Below are 14,840 nucleotides of genomic sequence, written 5' to 3'. Positions count from 1 at the left end.
AGTCTTTTATAAGAGTTTGGTCAAGTTCCAGGGGCTGTAAACACTATCAGCAATGTGGCGTGTTATGCAAAAGTATGAATGAAGAAAATGTAATTAGTGATATAAGAAATAATGTAATGCCAATGGAGAATCGAACTAGGCCTCCCTTGTCCCAGCGTCCCACAGGTAGTATTTCTAACTTTGCAGCAGCTGCCTGTTAAGTATTTGCTTGAATAATCTATAAAATATTTTACATGGATATTAGAGGATCATTGCCTGTTGTTGCTGATTGCATAACCATGTCTATGGGTAGATCAGAAACAGGATTTCCGATAGATTACTCTCGACAGTAAACTACCAACACATGAGCTTTTATGACCAGTGTTCTCTGTTATAAGGATGATATAAATATAGGAAGGAGATAAGCTGGTGCCAAGAATGTCTCCTTAGTGTATAGACATGCACACTTGAGTGATAAGGACATGCTTGTCTGTTATTTCTATCAATATAAAGTCAACATGTAATACAGCACAGTGCTGTAGACATACCTGCCAAAAAAAGATTACTTTGAGGTTGCATCTTACATGCAATTCTCACTTCCATTCATGTCTAAGCTTTGCACAAGCTGTTTAATTCTTGAAAAGTAGGAGTACATATCTAACAAGAACACTAGTTTGAAGAAGTGGTTGGTGTAGACCTCTGTTAGCTGCAAATATTATTAACAGCCAGCAGATGGCAGAGCAGCACTCCTGTTAGAAAGCCCAGCTAGCCTCACTTGACTTCGTCCTCTACAGACATCTTTAGTTCATCCCCAACCACATTATATCATAAAAACGTCTCTGGTACCCTGGATTCCCCTTTATAGACTTTGACTAATGTGAAAGTCTGACATAGCAATATAATGCATGAAAGTGCAGGAAAAGTTTACAGAGAATCACTAAGTGTCAGTGAATGATGACAGCTGGCTGACAGAAAATGGTTAGCTGTTATGGTTTTTGGTAACAGCAGGAAATATCCGGCACCACAAGGGTCTTGTTTTAGGCATCATTTGGGTTTCGTAAAGGCCTTCACTGGGCATACTGGTGGGGTCAACTTCTAACATATAAAGGGAGGATTTGCTGAAGAGTGAAAAGTAACAAATCTGATTTGCCCTTCTCTGCAACACAAAATAACACATTTACCATGTGCTCTGATAGGATTAAAGTAGTAGTAAGCTCTTTTCACCTATTTTTACAGGCAAACTTAAAATAAAGCTTACCTTATAGGAAAAATGAATATCTCCTAAACATGGAACGTATAGGAGATATTCTAGTCAGCAGTAGCTGGTGACGTCCCTGGCGCATGTGCTCTGAAGGTACAGCATACCCGTGTCGTTCCTTCAGAGCTTCGTGCCATAAACCATGACTCCCACACGCATGCGCTGGAGTGACGTCATCGCAGCTTAGCCATTCAAGCAGCCACAGCCCTGGACCCAGAAAGTAGACCAGGTGAAGATGTAAGCCTCTGCAGCGGTGACAGCACGCCACTGGGGGGCTTTGTTTTTTATTATTATTATACAGGATTTATATAGCGCCAACAGTTTGTGCAGCACTTTACAATATGAGGGCGGACAGGAAAGTTACAATACAATTCAATACAGGAGGAATCAGAGGGACCTGCTCGTTAGAGCTTATAATCTAGAAGGGATGGTCAAGTGAAACAAAAGGTGATAACTGGGGAATGAACTGATGGAGAAAATGAAAATACAGTTGTTAGGTGTGGGTAGGATAGGCTTCTCTGAAGAGGAGGGTTTTCAGGGATCGTCTAAAAGCTAATAGAGTAGGAGATAATTGGATAGATTGGGGTAAGGAGTTTCATAAGATTGGAGAGGCTCTGGAAAAGTCCTGGAGGCGAGCATGTTTAGAGGGAGCTAGAGAGCAGGAAGCCTTGAGAGGAACAAAGAGAACGAGTAGGTTGGTATTTTGAGACTAGTCTAGTGATGTAGCTGGGGGCTAAATTGTGGATGGCTTTGTAAGTTGTTGTTAGTATTTTGAGTTTAATTTGTGTTTTAAGGTCTCTCATAATGTGCTAGTATGTGATGCACGCTAGCACATGATATTACCTTGCAGGGAGATTTTTTTTCCTTTATTCAGAAACTACTACTGCTTTAAAATGGCAGTTTCAAAATAACTAAAAAAAAAAAGAAAAAAAAAAAGCTTTTTGTTGAGATCTCACACAGCAATCGTGTTTGACCTGGACAGACATCTAGAATAATGTCCATAGAAAAAGTTTTTTGCCATGGGCACCAATAAAGACTTATCAGCCAGATCTCTATTACATGGGTCCCATTTAAGGACACTAGGCATGCACACCAACACCAACAGCATCACAAAGTCAGAAAAGCTGACAACAAAAATTACAAAAACAGAATTTGTCCATGTCACACTTGCAACAATGTGGCCGGATCACTTTACAGAGCAGAGAATCACATGGCCTCCATGCCATCCCTTCCTTTGCTGATGAGCAAAAACCACTCCATTGCTGGCGTGTGACATTCTTCAGCATTTCCATCAGTGAGAGAATGATGCCTTTCTTATCCGGCTTGCAAGGGAGTGACATAATGGATGCAGGTATCTCTTTGCCCTATTTAGCAATTCCATCTGTAAATTTTGACTTAAGGAGATTAAATGAATAGTTCAAAGAGCGTGCCAAATGAAAAATCTTTAGGATTTTTTGTTTGGTGCTCTCTTTGACCTATTATATTTGGATTTCTCAACTCGGGTGAATATCTTCTCCCGGGGAGTCCCTGTCTTTGTGGTGAGCTGCTGAATACAGGGCAGCTGGACCTAGGGTTGCCATCTGTCCGGGATTCACCCAGACAGTCCAGGTTTTAAATCATGTGTCCGGGTTTCAGACCACCTGAAACCCAGACACAATATTCAGAATAGACTGTGGCTCCCCAAGTAACCAAGTACCACAACTGCCAAGTGCAAAGGTGCGCACATGGGTCCCCTCCCCCATACACGAACAGGAGAGGAGAGAGGGCTTGATCTCTCTCCTCCCTCCTTTTTCTCTCCTGCCTCCAAGAGAGTGAGTACACTAAGATAGGGGGAACTCAGATGTAAGGGATACCCTGTGGACTTTTATGTAAGGGGGTTTTGGGAACCCTAATTTAAGGGGGAATGCTGGGAACTCTGATGTAAGTGGGAGGTTTGGTGAGCAGAAACCCCCTTCCATCAGAGTTCCCCTTTAGACAGCTTCCCTCCTAAAAAAATGTTACTGTGCACCGCTAAAGTGTTTGGGTTTTGCTTGAAGAAAAAGTGGCAACCCTAGTTGGACCTTGCCAGCATTTTGATGACCTGTGAAAATCTGTGGCCAGCATTCCTCTACCACCACCTAAAAGAAGATTAAATGTATGTTATGGTTACTTTTAGATAAATGGAAAGGCCTGAAACAGACAGTAGCAGGCAAGCCTATTGCTGATTGGATGAGAAAGAATGATTTATGGCTGATGTTTGCGTGAATGATTGGGGTTGGTTGCACAAGTGTATCACACAGTATGACAGAACCTAAAAATTGCAAAAACTTTTTTAGGGTGAACTGTCAGATTCACAGATATTTATCTGGTAGGAGTCGGTAGGATGTGGGGTGAACTTGGGGACATACAAAGCACATCCCTCATTTATAATTACATGCTGATCACACCTACAGTCAGGTCCATAAATATTGGGACATTGACACAATTCTAATCTTTTTGGCTCCATACACCACCACAATGGTTTTGAAATGAAACAAACAAGATGTGCTTTAACTGCAGACTTCCATCTTTAATTTGAGGGTATTTACATCCAAATCAGGTGAATGGTGTAGGAATTACAACAGTTTGTATATGTGCCTCCCATTTTTTAAGGGACCAAAAGTAATGGGACAGATTAACAATCATCCATCAAACTTTCACTTTTTAATACTTGGTTACAAACCCTTTGCAGTCAATTACAGCCTGAAGTCTGGAACGCATAGACATCACCAGACGCTGGGTTTCATCCCTGGTGATGCTCTGCCAGGCCTCTACTGAAACTGTCTTCAGTTCCTGCTTGTTCTTGGGGCATTTTCCCTTCAGTTTTGTTTTCAGCAAGTGAAATGCATGCTCAATCAGATTCAGGTCAGGTGATTGACTTGGCCATTGCATAACATTACACTTCTTTCCCTTAAAAAACTCTTTGTTTGCTTTCGTAGTATGCTTCGGGTCATTGTCTATCTGCACTGTGAAGCGCCGTTCAATGACCTCTGAAGCATTTTGCTGAATATGAGCAGATAATATTGCCCGAAACACTTCAGAATTCATCCTGATGCTTTTGTCAGCAGTCACATCATCAATAAATACAAGAGAACCAGTTCCATTGGCAGCCATACATGCCCATGCCATGACATTACCACCACCATGCTTCACTGATGAGGTGAGGTGGTATGCTTTGGATCATGAGCAGTTCCTTTTCTTTTCCATACGCTTCTCTTCCCATCACTCTGGTACAAGTTGATCTTGGTCTCATCTGTCCATAGGATGTTGTTCCACAACTGTGAAGGCTTTTTTAGATGTTGTTTGGCAAACTCTAATCTGGCCTTCCTGTTTTTGAGGCTCACCAATGGTTTACATCTTGTGGTGAATCCTCTGTATTCACTCTGGTGAAGTCTTCTCTTGATTGTTGACTTTGACACACATACACCTACCTCCTGGAGAGTGTTCTTGATCTGGCCAACTGTTGTGAAGGGTGTTTTCTTCACCAGGGAAAGAATTCTTCGGTCATCCACCACAGTTGTTTTCCGTGGTCTTCCGGGTCTTTTGGTGTTGCTGAGCTCACCGGTGCATTCTTTCTTTTTAAGGATGTTCCAAACAGTTGATTTGGCCACACCTAATGTTTTTGCTATCTCTCTGATGGGTTTGTTTTGTTTTTTCAGCCTAATGATGGCTTGCTTCACTGACAGTGACAACTTTTTGGATCTCACATTGAGAGTTGACAGCAACAGATTCCAAATGCAAATAGCACACTTGAAATGAACTCTGGACTTTTTATCTGCTCCTTGTAAATGGGATAATGAGGGAATAACACACACCTGGCCATGGAACAGCTGAGCAGCCAATTGTCCCATTAATTTTGGTCCCTTAAAAAGTGGGAGGCACATATACAAACTGTTGTAATTCCTACACCGTTCACCTGATTTGGATGAAATAACCTCAAATTAAAGCTGAAAGTCTGCAGTTAAAGCACATCTTGTTCGTTTCATTTCAAATCCATTGTGGTGGTGTATATAGCCAAAAAGATTAGAATTGTGTCAATGTCCCAATATTTATGGACCTGACTGTATAACAGCAATGCATTTACCTATAACAATCACAATATCCTTAAAACGGTATTACACTCAAAAGCAAACATTTATCATATTGGACCTTACCGATTCTTGGATTTGATGGCTGCATTACATTTCTTTTTTTATGCTTTCTTTTATGTTTACATAGTGATCTAGCCAGTAAGTTTGTTATATTTCAGTAGAACAAGCTGTCCTTCAGATGTAGCAGCCAGGGGGTTAGACAAACTATTTACCTCAGCTTTTATTTTTATGTAAAACCTTTATCCTAAAAGGAACAAATCTGTTCGTTGTAACTGCTTAAAAAGTGTTATGCTGTGTACACACAAGCAGATTTTCGGTCGGAAAAAACTTGGATGGTTTTTCTGACGGGATTCCGCTCAAGCTTGCCTTGCATACACACGGTCACACAAAAGTTCTCTGAACTTTTGACCTTCAAGAACGCGGTGATGTACAACACTACGACGAGCCAAGAAAATTAAATTCAATGCTTCCGAGCATGCGTCGAATTGTTTCCGAGCATGCGCAGGAATTTTGTGCGTCAGAATTTGTATAGACAATCACATTTTCGGATAGGAACCTTTTCTGACCGAAAAATTGAGAACATGCTCTCAATCTTTTGCTGGCGGGAATGAGTGATGGCTGGGTGTAGGATTCCCTAAGTTTGCACATCATAAATGGGGGAAGGGGCGCAGTTTGGGTACTTTGCCATGGGTGCTGGATGACCTTGTCCTGGCACTGAGTACATTCAACACTCCCCTCCCCCCAGACTAAAAAAGCTGCAGTACAAAGGTTCCCCTGTGCTCCTTCATCCAGAGTGTAGGTACTCTAATTCAGGAGGTATCTACATTGTATCTAAAGACAGAACTTTTTGTTTTGGATAGAGTGGGGAAAGTTTAGATTCCCTGTCAGGTTTTTATTGATGTCCTTGTCCCCACTGTCTAGTGACCAGTGTCACCAGGACTTAAAATTTGGGAAAATCCAGAATTCTGAGTTGTCACCAGAACAGGAACAAAAAAAAAATTTCAATGGGTACATTTGTTTCAGGGACTTTTATAAAAGAACAGATTTCTGTAATTTTTGAGAGACTTCAACTTAATTCCTGTTGCATATATATGGGACTGGAAGTACTGGTAATTCCCCCATTGGGACACAGCCAGAAAGCAAACCTGACAGTGGTTTTAACCACTTCCTACACTATCCAAAACTTAAAAAAAGGTTTGGCTTTAGGTATACTTTAAAACGTAACTGAATATGGCAAACTACTATTTTAAGGCAGGGCAAAAAAAAAAAAAAAATAAGCTAAATAAATGATATCTCTTTCCCGTACTTTTTTTTACTTAGACTTGTGTTCACTCTTGATTTATCCTTTGTACCTAATGGGACATTTTTTATTTTTGGTCATAGGAAATCTGATTACACAGTATGCTGTACTCATAAGCTATAGACAGCTTTGGATAACAGGGGGCTGTTTTCTCTACAGAGCCCCACAGCTGTCTAACACTAAATCATTAATTATGTATCCAGCTTTTATCAGTGGATTCCACGAAAGCAATGATAGTATTATGAAACAAAACTTTTTATTAATGAGAAATTACTTTATATTAATAGAAACCCTATAAGATTAACACAAATGGAATGATTCAGTACATGAGCATATGGATTCACAGTTGTGTCTATAGTGCAGTATCCAAAAACAACCAATCAGATTTTTCCTTACTTAAGGAAAAGTGGAATATGTGTTCCAGGTAGGGAATATTAAGAAGGGTGACATTTGAATGCATGCTTTATATGTAACCCTACTTACTCTTTAAGCTGCTTGGTGAGCTTGACAACTTGAGATGCCAAAGACATACAGGTCTCCACCACCACCAGGTATCGGGAACACATGCTATGTCCATGGTGCTCAGCAGTCTGAGATGGCTTCTCTCCACCATGGTTCTGTATCGTCACGTTTGCTCCATATTCTACCAAAGTCTGCAAAATAACAATATAATTATATAATGGGTCTGCCTAATATGCATTACGTGTGTTTATGATAAGCAACTGTTCTATATATTGATTTGTGATGCTGCATTAGTCTACGATTTAAAGAATACACGTGAACTGTACTTACAATTATATACAGCTACAAACAAATTTACACTGAATTTGACTTGTTTGCATATACATAGTCATATGCTATAATTATCCAATGTAATGGTCACAACTCTCTTCTTGTGTACCTGATAAATGTTCTTGGAGATATTGAATTGACAGTTTTCTCTTAAATTGCAATTACATTTGGGATGATAGGAACCTCTTTGGGCAATACATAATTTACAGTGGACAATATATACCCTTAACCAAAATGTGTATGGAGTCCACAACTGCTAATTTTGTATGCAATGACCTGAATTTGGACATACAGACAAAGATTCAGATACTGACCTAAACTAAACTTGGTCTGGGGTATCATATGAGCAAACAGTGTTATTGGGTTGATCAGCACCCCTGTGCACATCTCTTAGAGAAGAATGACAATTTCAGTGATGACTGCACAATCACTCGGAGTAATCTACTTTGGGGAAAATGCCTTTTCAAAGTGAATTGTCTATTTGCCTTTAGTAAATCAACTTCAATAAATCTCACAATTAGTCTGATTGTTAAGAACACTCATGCAGCTAAAATCTGGACAGCAGTTGGCTGCATCTTAAAAAAAAAAAGTCATACAGAAAAATTTGATGGGGAAGATAAAATTGTGTTAGAACCGCTTGCAGAACCACACTTGCTAAATGCAGCTAAAAGTCTGATTCCGAGACTATGGAGAACTTCAGAAGTCCCAACAATAGAAGGAATGGGTAGCAAAGGTTGACTGGCTGAGATATATAGAAGAAACAATACATACAGTAGAGGACTCTCTAGAGGTATACTACACCATATGGGGGAAATGGTTGAAGTTTAAAAAAGCTATAGAATATACGACTATGGTGGGTGCTTGAGGAGACTAATATATGTAGAATATGAGATGGCAGAGTTTTAGATGAAGAGGAGGGATACGATTATATAACAAGACCTGAATGTGGGGGGGGGGGGGGTAATCGGTCCTATGGGATAGAGAAAGTCGAAGAGGAAGATAAATAAGGGAGAGAGGGGTATTGTCTTTTTCTTGTTTTTTTTTTTTTTTTTTTTTGAGGGAGGGGGGTATGGGAATTTATATATGAAATGCTTTGAAATTGAAGCTCAGATATGTGTATCTAGTTTGTAACCGTTTTTTTTTAATTTATAACAATAAAAAGAGAATATAAAAAAAAGAACCACTTAAAGAAAAATGTACAATTAAGAATGAAAATGTACACACTCATGGGTTTATATTTTAATTTTAAAAAAAGTAAAACGTTTGCTTACTTACACCAACCAATCAGATTTGATTCTTATAAATGGATAAAAGATGAAGCGGAATAGTTGCTTTGGTTACTGCACACTGCATTGGCTTAATAAGCCTCTCAGAAACAACATAGTTCACATTTAACAGAAGACTGCATTCATTTATTATTTACAAACTAGGAAGCAGACATGTTTTATCTCTCTGATAGAGCCAATTCAGGCTCTATGCCCAAATTCAGCACACGAGAGTAGAACACCACAGACACAACTCACTGAGACAATGAACAGCTTGTGTCTCATGGTTACCCGTCTCCTGTCCATGGTATGATAAAGACTACACAACTCTGTGCCTGCTTCCAGCCTGACCACATGGGTTGCCTAGCAGTGATGAAACATTCACACTTCATCAGAGCTGTGGCCGGTATACTAGGCGGCCAGTCCTAACACTAAAATATTACATTAGCTCAAAATGATGAAAAAATAAATTAAATAAATAATGAGCAATTACACTGTCAAAAGAGCACACTTTCTATCTAAGCTGCTTTCTGTATGAAAAGCATCAGTTTATGGTATCTGGCACAAAGCTTAAAGCTTTTGAAATGCTGGCTCTTCTATTTTATATTAATGTATATTTTAGAGGACAGAAAATGTTTTAGACTTTGCCAAAACTTGACTCATTAAATTCAGACAACCTTCTGGCATCGGCTCTGGTACACTCTTAAGGAATACAGCTCTTGATATGTTTTCAATTACAGAACAGAGGGGAAAGACATAATGTAGGTGCTCTTTTTAACCATTCTGAGACAAATTAGACACCTACTAAAAGCTTCTTCTTAAATGTATTGCCTTACTCCCCCTTCTCTTGCTCGTTGTCCGGTGTCATGTTTTAAGCTAAATTCACACCTTCACACACTCCAGATCTTCGTGCATTTTTTGTAGCGCCTAACTATAAAAAGGTAAAAATATAAACTGTGTTCTCTTTATAAGGAAAGTGAGATGAAAGATACTGAGTGCTAAAAGCTTGGTGCTTATCTGTAGTTTTTACATTTCAAAGGGCAGCAGATCCTTACCAGCTGTTACGGGAAAAAATATATTTGGAATTGAAATATATGTTATTCACTTTAGTGTACATTTGCTACTAGCCTTTTTTGTGCTCTTGTTCTCCGGTGCATCTTGTGCTCTGTCCCTGACAATGCAGCATAGTACACAATTACGTTTATTTACTAAGGGAGCAGATACTGCTCAAAAAATACTGAATCTTTTAGTTGCAAAGTCTGTGAGTTGAAGCTGTATTCACTTCAATCATCCAATCACGCATAAACAAAAACATTTTTTTTTTTTTAATTTTTCTTTGCTTTACCTTATGTACTAATGCCTGGTACACACACTAGAAGTTGAAAAAAAAACAAAAAAAAAAACGAAGAGCTTGGGAGAAGCTTGCTTTACTAACTATCCAATGTTAGTACAGCGATCTCTCCATTGAGCCATTGTGTTCTGACAGGGGGACTGCCATAATTACAGGTCAGTGCTGGCAGCCACTGCCAGCATTGATGGGATGCTGATGGGATTCTGGTTTTCCAGCATGCCCGTTCGACAGAAGCCGGCTTCTGTTGTACAGGCTGGTGTACACACAGGCCGAATTTTGGACGGTTTCTGTTAAACCAGCCGATACCGGGCAATATCTGGCCCATGTGAACGAGGGTCGAAAGTGATTGTAAAGGCAAAAATTGAATAACAAAAAAAAAACAAAAAACAAAAATGTCTATACTTACCTGCTCTATGCAATGGAATTGCTCAGAGCGGCCACGAACCACGGCTTTTTCAGGTCCCCCTCGGCACTCCTGGTCCCTCCTTTCTGTCCAGTACACCCATGGGAAGCCCCTTTCCATGGGGGTACTTGTGTGTGCTCACTCCTGAGCATGCTTGCTCGTCACTGGCTTTGATTGACAGCACTGGGAGCCAATGGCTCCTGGTGCCCCAGCAAAGCCAGAGAGACCTGGAAGTGAGGGGAGAGAAGAGCCACAGATGTGCAAGGTACTGGATCGAAAGAGGGCTCAGGTAATTAAAAGGGGGAGGGGTTGATGGGGGATGCTTACATTTTTGTGGTAAAGTATTAATTTAAGGTGTACAAAAACATTTTAGTTAAAGTGTATTTCTAACCAAAATGTTTTACCATAGTTTTGAATAGAGTACAAAGGATTAGAAGCAGTGTCCTATTTAAACTGCTATCTGGGCTCCATTAGAGAGATTTCTGTTGTAAATATATAATATGGTGTCAATAAATATGTTGTAAATAATGAATGATGACTGACTAATAATGTAATGTAATTATTAGTCTTGTGGAAACAGGAGTGAGCAGACAGGTACAGAATGCAAACTTCTCCAAACCAAACTAATTTCTAGGCAGCAACCTTGGGGTTCTTTAGCGCTACAATTATCCTACAGTTTCAGTCATTTATCCTACAATTTACATATACAATATCCTAAAATTTAATTTTCACTTTCATGAGACAATAAGTGAGGGAATACTGCAAAGGGACATAAAATTAAAAAAAAATGCCAAGTAGCCTTCTCCTAAGGCTACAGGAAAAAAAAAAAAAAAATTATATATATATATATATATATATATATATATATATATATATATATATATATTTCTGCCTGCATTGCTGTTGGAGATTTCCCCTTAAGTCCTGCCTGGTGAAACCACTGTCAATCAAACAGTGAGGGGTAATCTTTCTAATAATCCCACATATCATTAAAAACCTAACAGGGGCTTTACTTCCCCATTATATTCAAAATAAAACACAGTTTTGACTGGATATACACTTTAAAGTGAAAACTATGATCTAAGTTTCTAAAGAGATGATATTATGCAATATTAGACACCTCCAGGTGGCTGTAGTCCAGATAAGGGTCTCAAGACCCCCCAAATATCAACCAGCTACCATGAAGGCTTACCCACCAAACTGACGATGATCATTGATTTGCAAGGGACAGGACAGGTTCAGATAGACACACATTCTGGTGCCCGGAGGTGCCTAATATAACATGCCAATGAAATGTCCATCATATTTAACTTTAAATTTTGTGTGTAACTGGAAAGAAAATTCCAACTTGAAGGTGTGCTTTTATATGTCCGCATTCTTATGCTGGTAATAATGATTCCATGGCACCTGCCTCAGAAACCCATTTGTTTCAGTAAATTTCCAAACACGAACAGTGTTTGATTGTTTGTGCGCTACAGAAGATTTGCAGGTGCCTAACCTAAGGTTAAAATCTCTTCTAAATTCAAAAAGAGACCTCAAAACCAGAGCTCTCAGTTGCATATATTTGCAGATATACATGAAGGCCTAACACTACTGTAAAAAAATCAGCTAAAACTTTTATGAACCTTCCAAAAATGTGCTGCAACCTATGAAAGGATCAGACCATGTCATGTCCTCTATAGAAAACCTGTGAGTGCACAAAGAAAATAAAAAGGGAAAATTGCCCAATCAAGCTATAAACAGTAAATTATGCACATAGAAAGGGAAACTGCTTTTGGCTATAAAGGGATTAATCAGCTTTTTTTTTTCTTGGAAGAAAAAGCTTGGCATGTTCGATATGTACCTTGTGGGGTCCACATCTGCCCTAAACAAGTCCCCTAATAAAGTCTAGTATCTTACTAAACAATTCGAATAACCTACTGCTCAGCTCCACACAATGTTTGCTAATCTCGCAGTATAGGCACTATAGTTTAGAATTAGATGCAGAGTTGTATTACAATGTGGCTACAACATATATTTCTAAATATGCAAAATTAGACTTTTGCTGTGTTAGACGTAGTGTAAGTTTTAGATAAGGTCACGAAAAAACTACACACAGGGAAAATTGTCTGTGTTTTGAATATATAGTGAATAACCAAGTACAACTTTTGATGGCTATATTTAAGGTGGACCTTCCCACAGCACTCTCCTCCTCTCCATCCTGCTCCCCCGTTGCAGTGCCGATATAGCTTTTTTGTTTACTTACATAGTTTTTCTTTTGCGTCAAAGGCTCGGCCCGCCCCCGGTTTCTGGGAATTCGGGAATCCGGGAAGACAGTAAAAGGTAAGCCGTGAAAAATGGTGGGGGGGGGGGTTAAAGGCTGCAGTTCCTCTTTAACCACTTGCCGACCAGCCGCCGCCGATATACGGTGGCAGGTCGGCTCTATTGCGCAAATCGCCATACTGGTATGGCGGTTCCTTTAAGAGGTATACCTTTAAGAGGTATAGCAGTCACTGGAGCCGATGCGCATGGATGATGGCCATGATGTCCAACGGCCACCCGCGATCGCTCCTCAGAGAGGCAGAACGGGGATCTGTCAATGTAAACAAACAGATCCCCGTTCTGTCAGGGGATTACAGAGAGATCGTCTGTTCCTAGTGAGAAGGAACAGCGATCTCTCTCTACTCCCTGTCACTACATTCCTCCACAGTTAGAAACACCTCCCAGGGAACACTTAACCCCTTGATCACCCCCTAGTGTTAACTCCTTCCCTGCCAGTGTCAAAAGTGTCCGATCTGTCTGCCCCAATGTCGCAATCGCTGATCACCGCCAATACTAGTAAAAGAAATATTAATAAAAATGCCATAAATCCATCCCTTATTTTGTAGACGCTATAACTTTTGCGCAAACCAATCAATATACGCTTATTGCAATTTTTTTTACCAAAAATATGTAGAAGAATACATATTGGCCTAAACTAATGAAGAAATGTTTTTTTGGGGGGATATTTTATTATAGCAAAAAGTAAAAAATATTGTTTGATTTTCAAAATTGTCGCTCTTTTTTTGTTTATCGCGCAAAAAATAAAAACCACAGAGGTGATCAAATACCACCAAAAGAAAGCTTTATTTATGGGAAAAAAGCACATCAATTTTGTTTGGGTACAGCGTCACACGACCGCGCAATTGTCAGTTAAAGTGACGCAGTGCCGTATCGCAAAAAATCGCCTGGTCATTAAGGGGTAAATCCTTTTGGGGCTGAAGTGGTTAATCACCACTGGGTTTTTTTATTTTTTGCTAAATAAACTAATAAAAGATTGAACATTTTTCTTCGTTACCATTACAAGATTTTGCAAATAATCTTTCTTCATTTCTTCGTCTATAAACTATGGTATATATATCTGAAAATCGATCAGTCCTGATGTACTGATCTCCTTTCTTGAGGCCCGAAAATGCCTGGACAGTACAAATACCAGGACCCAAAAATGACCCATTTTTGGAAAGTAGACAGTCCAAAGTATTTAGTATTGAAAAACTGTTCACCGGCTGAAAAAAATGATGGTAAGGTCATGGCTGCAGCTGCAGCCATGACCTTGGTATAACCACTTGATCTTGAGGCCGTATGTATAGAGCCTAAAGGCAGCAAGTGGTTCAATTACTGAAAGATGTTGACAATGTATTTATAAAGCAGTGCATTTGACATTCACTAAACATTCACTGCAGATGTACCTTCTTGGTATATTACAGTGATTGAATCATTCATAAATCTGCCTGTAGAGATTCAGCCATAATACACCTTTGATAACTTCCCAGAAGAATGAGTATAAGAATACTTTTTGTTACCTGAATGCAGCCTAGATATCCATGCTGAGAAGCTATATTAACAGCACTGTTCCCACATTTGTCAGTCTCATCAAGGGAAATCCCCTGTTCTTGCATAAACTGAAGCAGCCACAGTAGTATTTTTTCCTATGAAAAAAATATTTGGATAGAAGATTATACTTAGTACACTACAAACTTTCCGCATAATGCTGTTTAATAGAGGTCACTAAAAGCCAGGTATATTGGCGATGTTTTATGAGGCCACTTAACAACTGTTATTCATTATATGTCCTGTGTTTCATTTCCCCTCTGGTATATACATCATGCCCAAGTAAGGTTGCGATTGCTCCTGCAGACTATACTGTACAGTTCTAACGGCTTGGAACAGGAGAGGGTTTTGTCAACTTAAGCTTGTAGAATATTTGCAAAAAAGTGTTTTTGAACCCTTGAAAAAAAAAGGATTTCTACATGACTGGCTCCTATTATATGGTCTTTTCCTAAAATAAAGAAAGTCTTGTTTAACAAACAGTTCACATACTGCCGCGTCTTTATTGATAGCTTAAAGTGTATTTCCACTTTTGCA

General features: G+C 39.3%; 1 protein-coding gene across 6 annotated transcripts in view; it reads right to left on the bottom strand.

Annotated features, from left to right (window-relative positions):
* Nucleotides 1-14,840, bottom strand: part of SNCAIP (synuclein alpha interacting protein) — a 364,007-nt gene that overhangs the window by 40,000 nt on the left and 309,167 nt on the right. For all 6 annotated transcript variants that reach the window (XM_073624689.1, XM_073624685.1, XM_073624687.1 and 3 more), the window contains 2 exons: nucleotides 14,279-14,404; nucleotides 7,130-7,299 (listed from right to left, as the gene is read on the bottom strand). In XM_073624689.1, coding sequence (XP_073480790.1) covers nucleotides 7,130-7,299; nucleotides 14,279-14,404 — 296 coding nt within the window. The remainder of the gene's footprint in view (nucleotides 1-7,129; nucleotides 7,300-14,278; nucleotides 14,405-14,840) is intronic.

The sequence above is a fragment of the Aquarana catesbeiana genome, linkage group LG01, assembly GCF_042186555.1.
Source record: "Aquarana catesbeiana isolate 2022-GZ linkage group LG01, ASM4218655v1, whole genome shotgun sequence".
NCBI lineage: Eukaryota > Metazoa > Chordata > Amphibia > Anura > Ranidae > Aquarana > Aquarana catesbeiana.
This window is presented reverse-complemented; position numbering and strand designations above follow the sequence as displayed.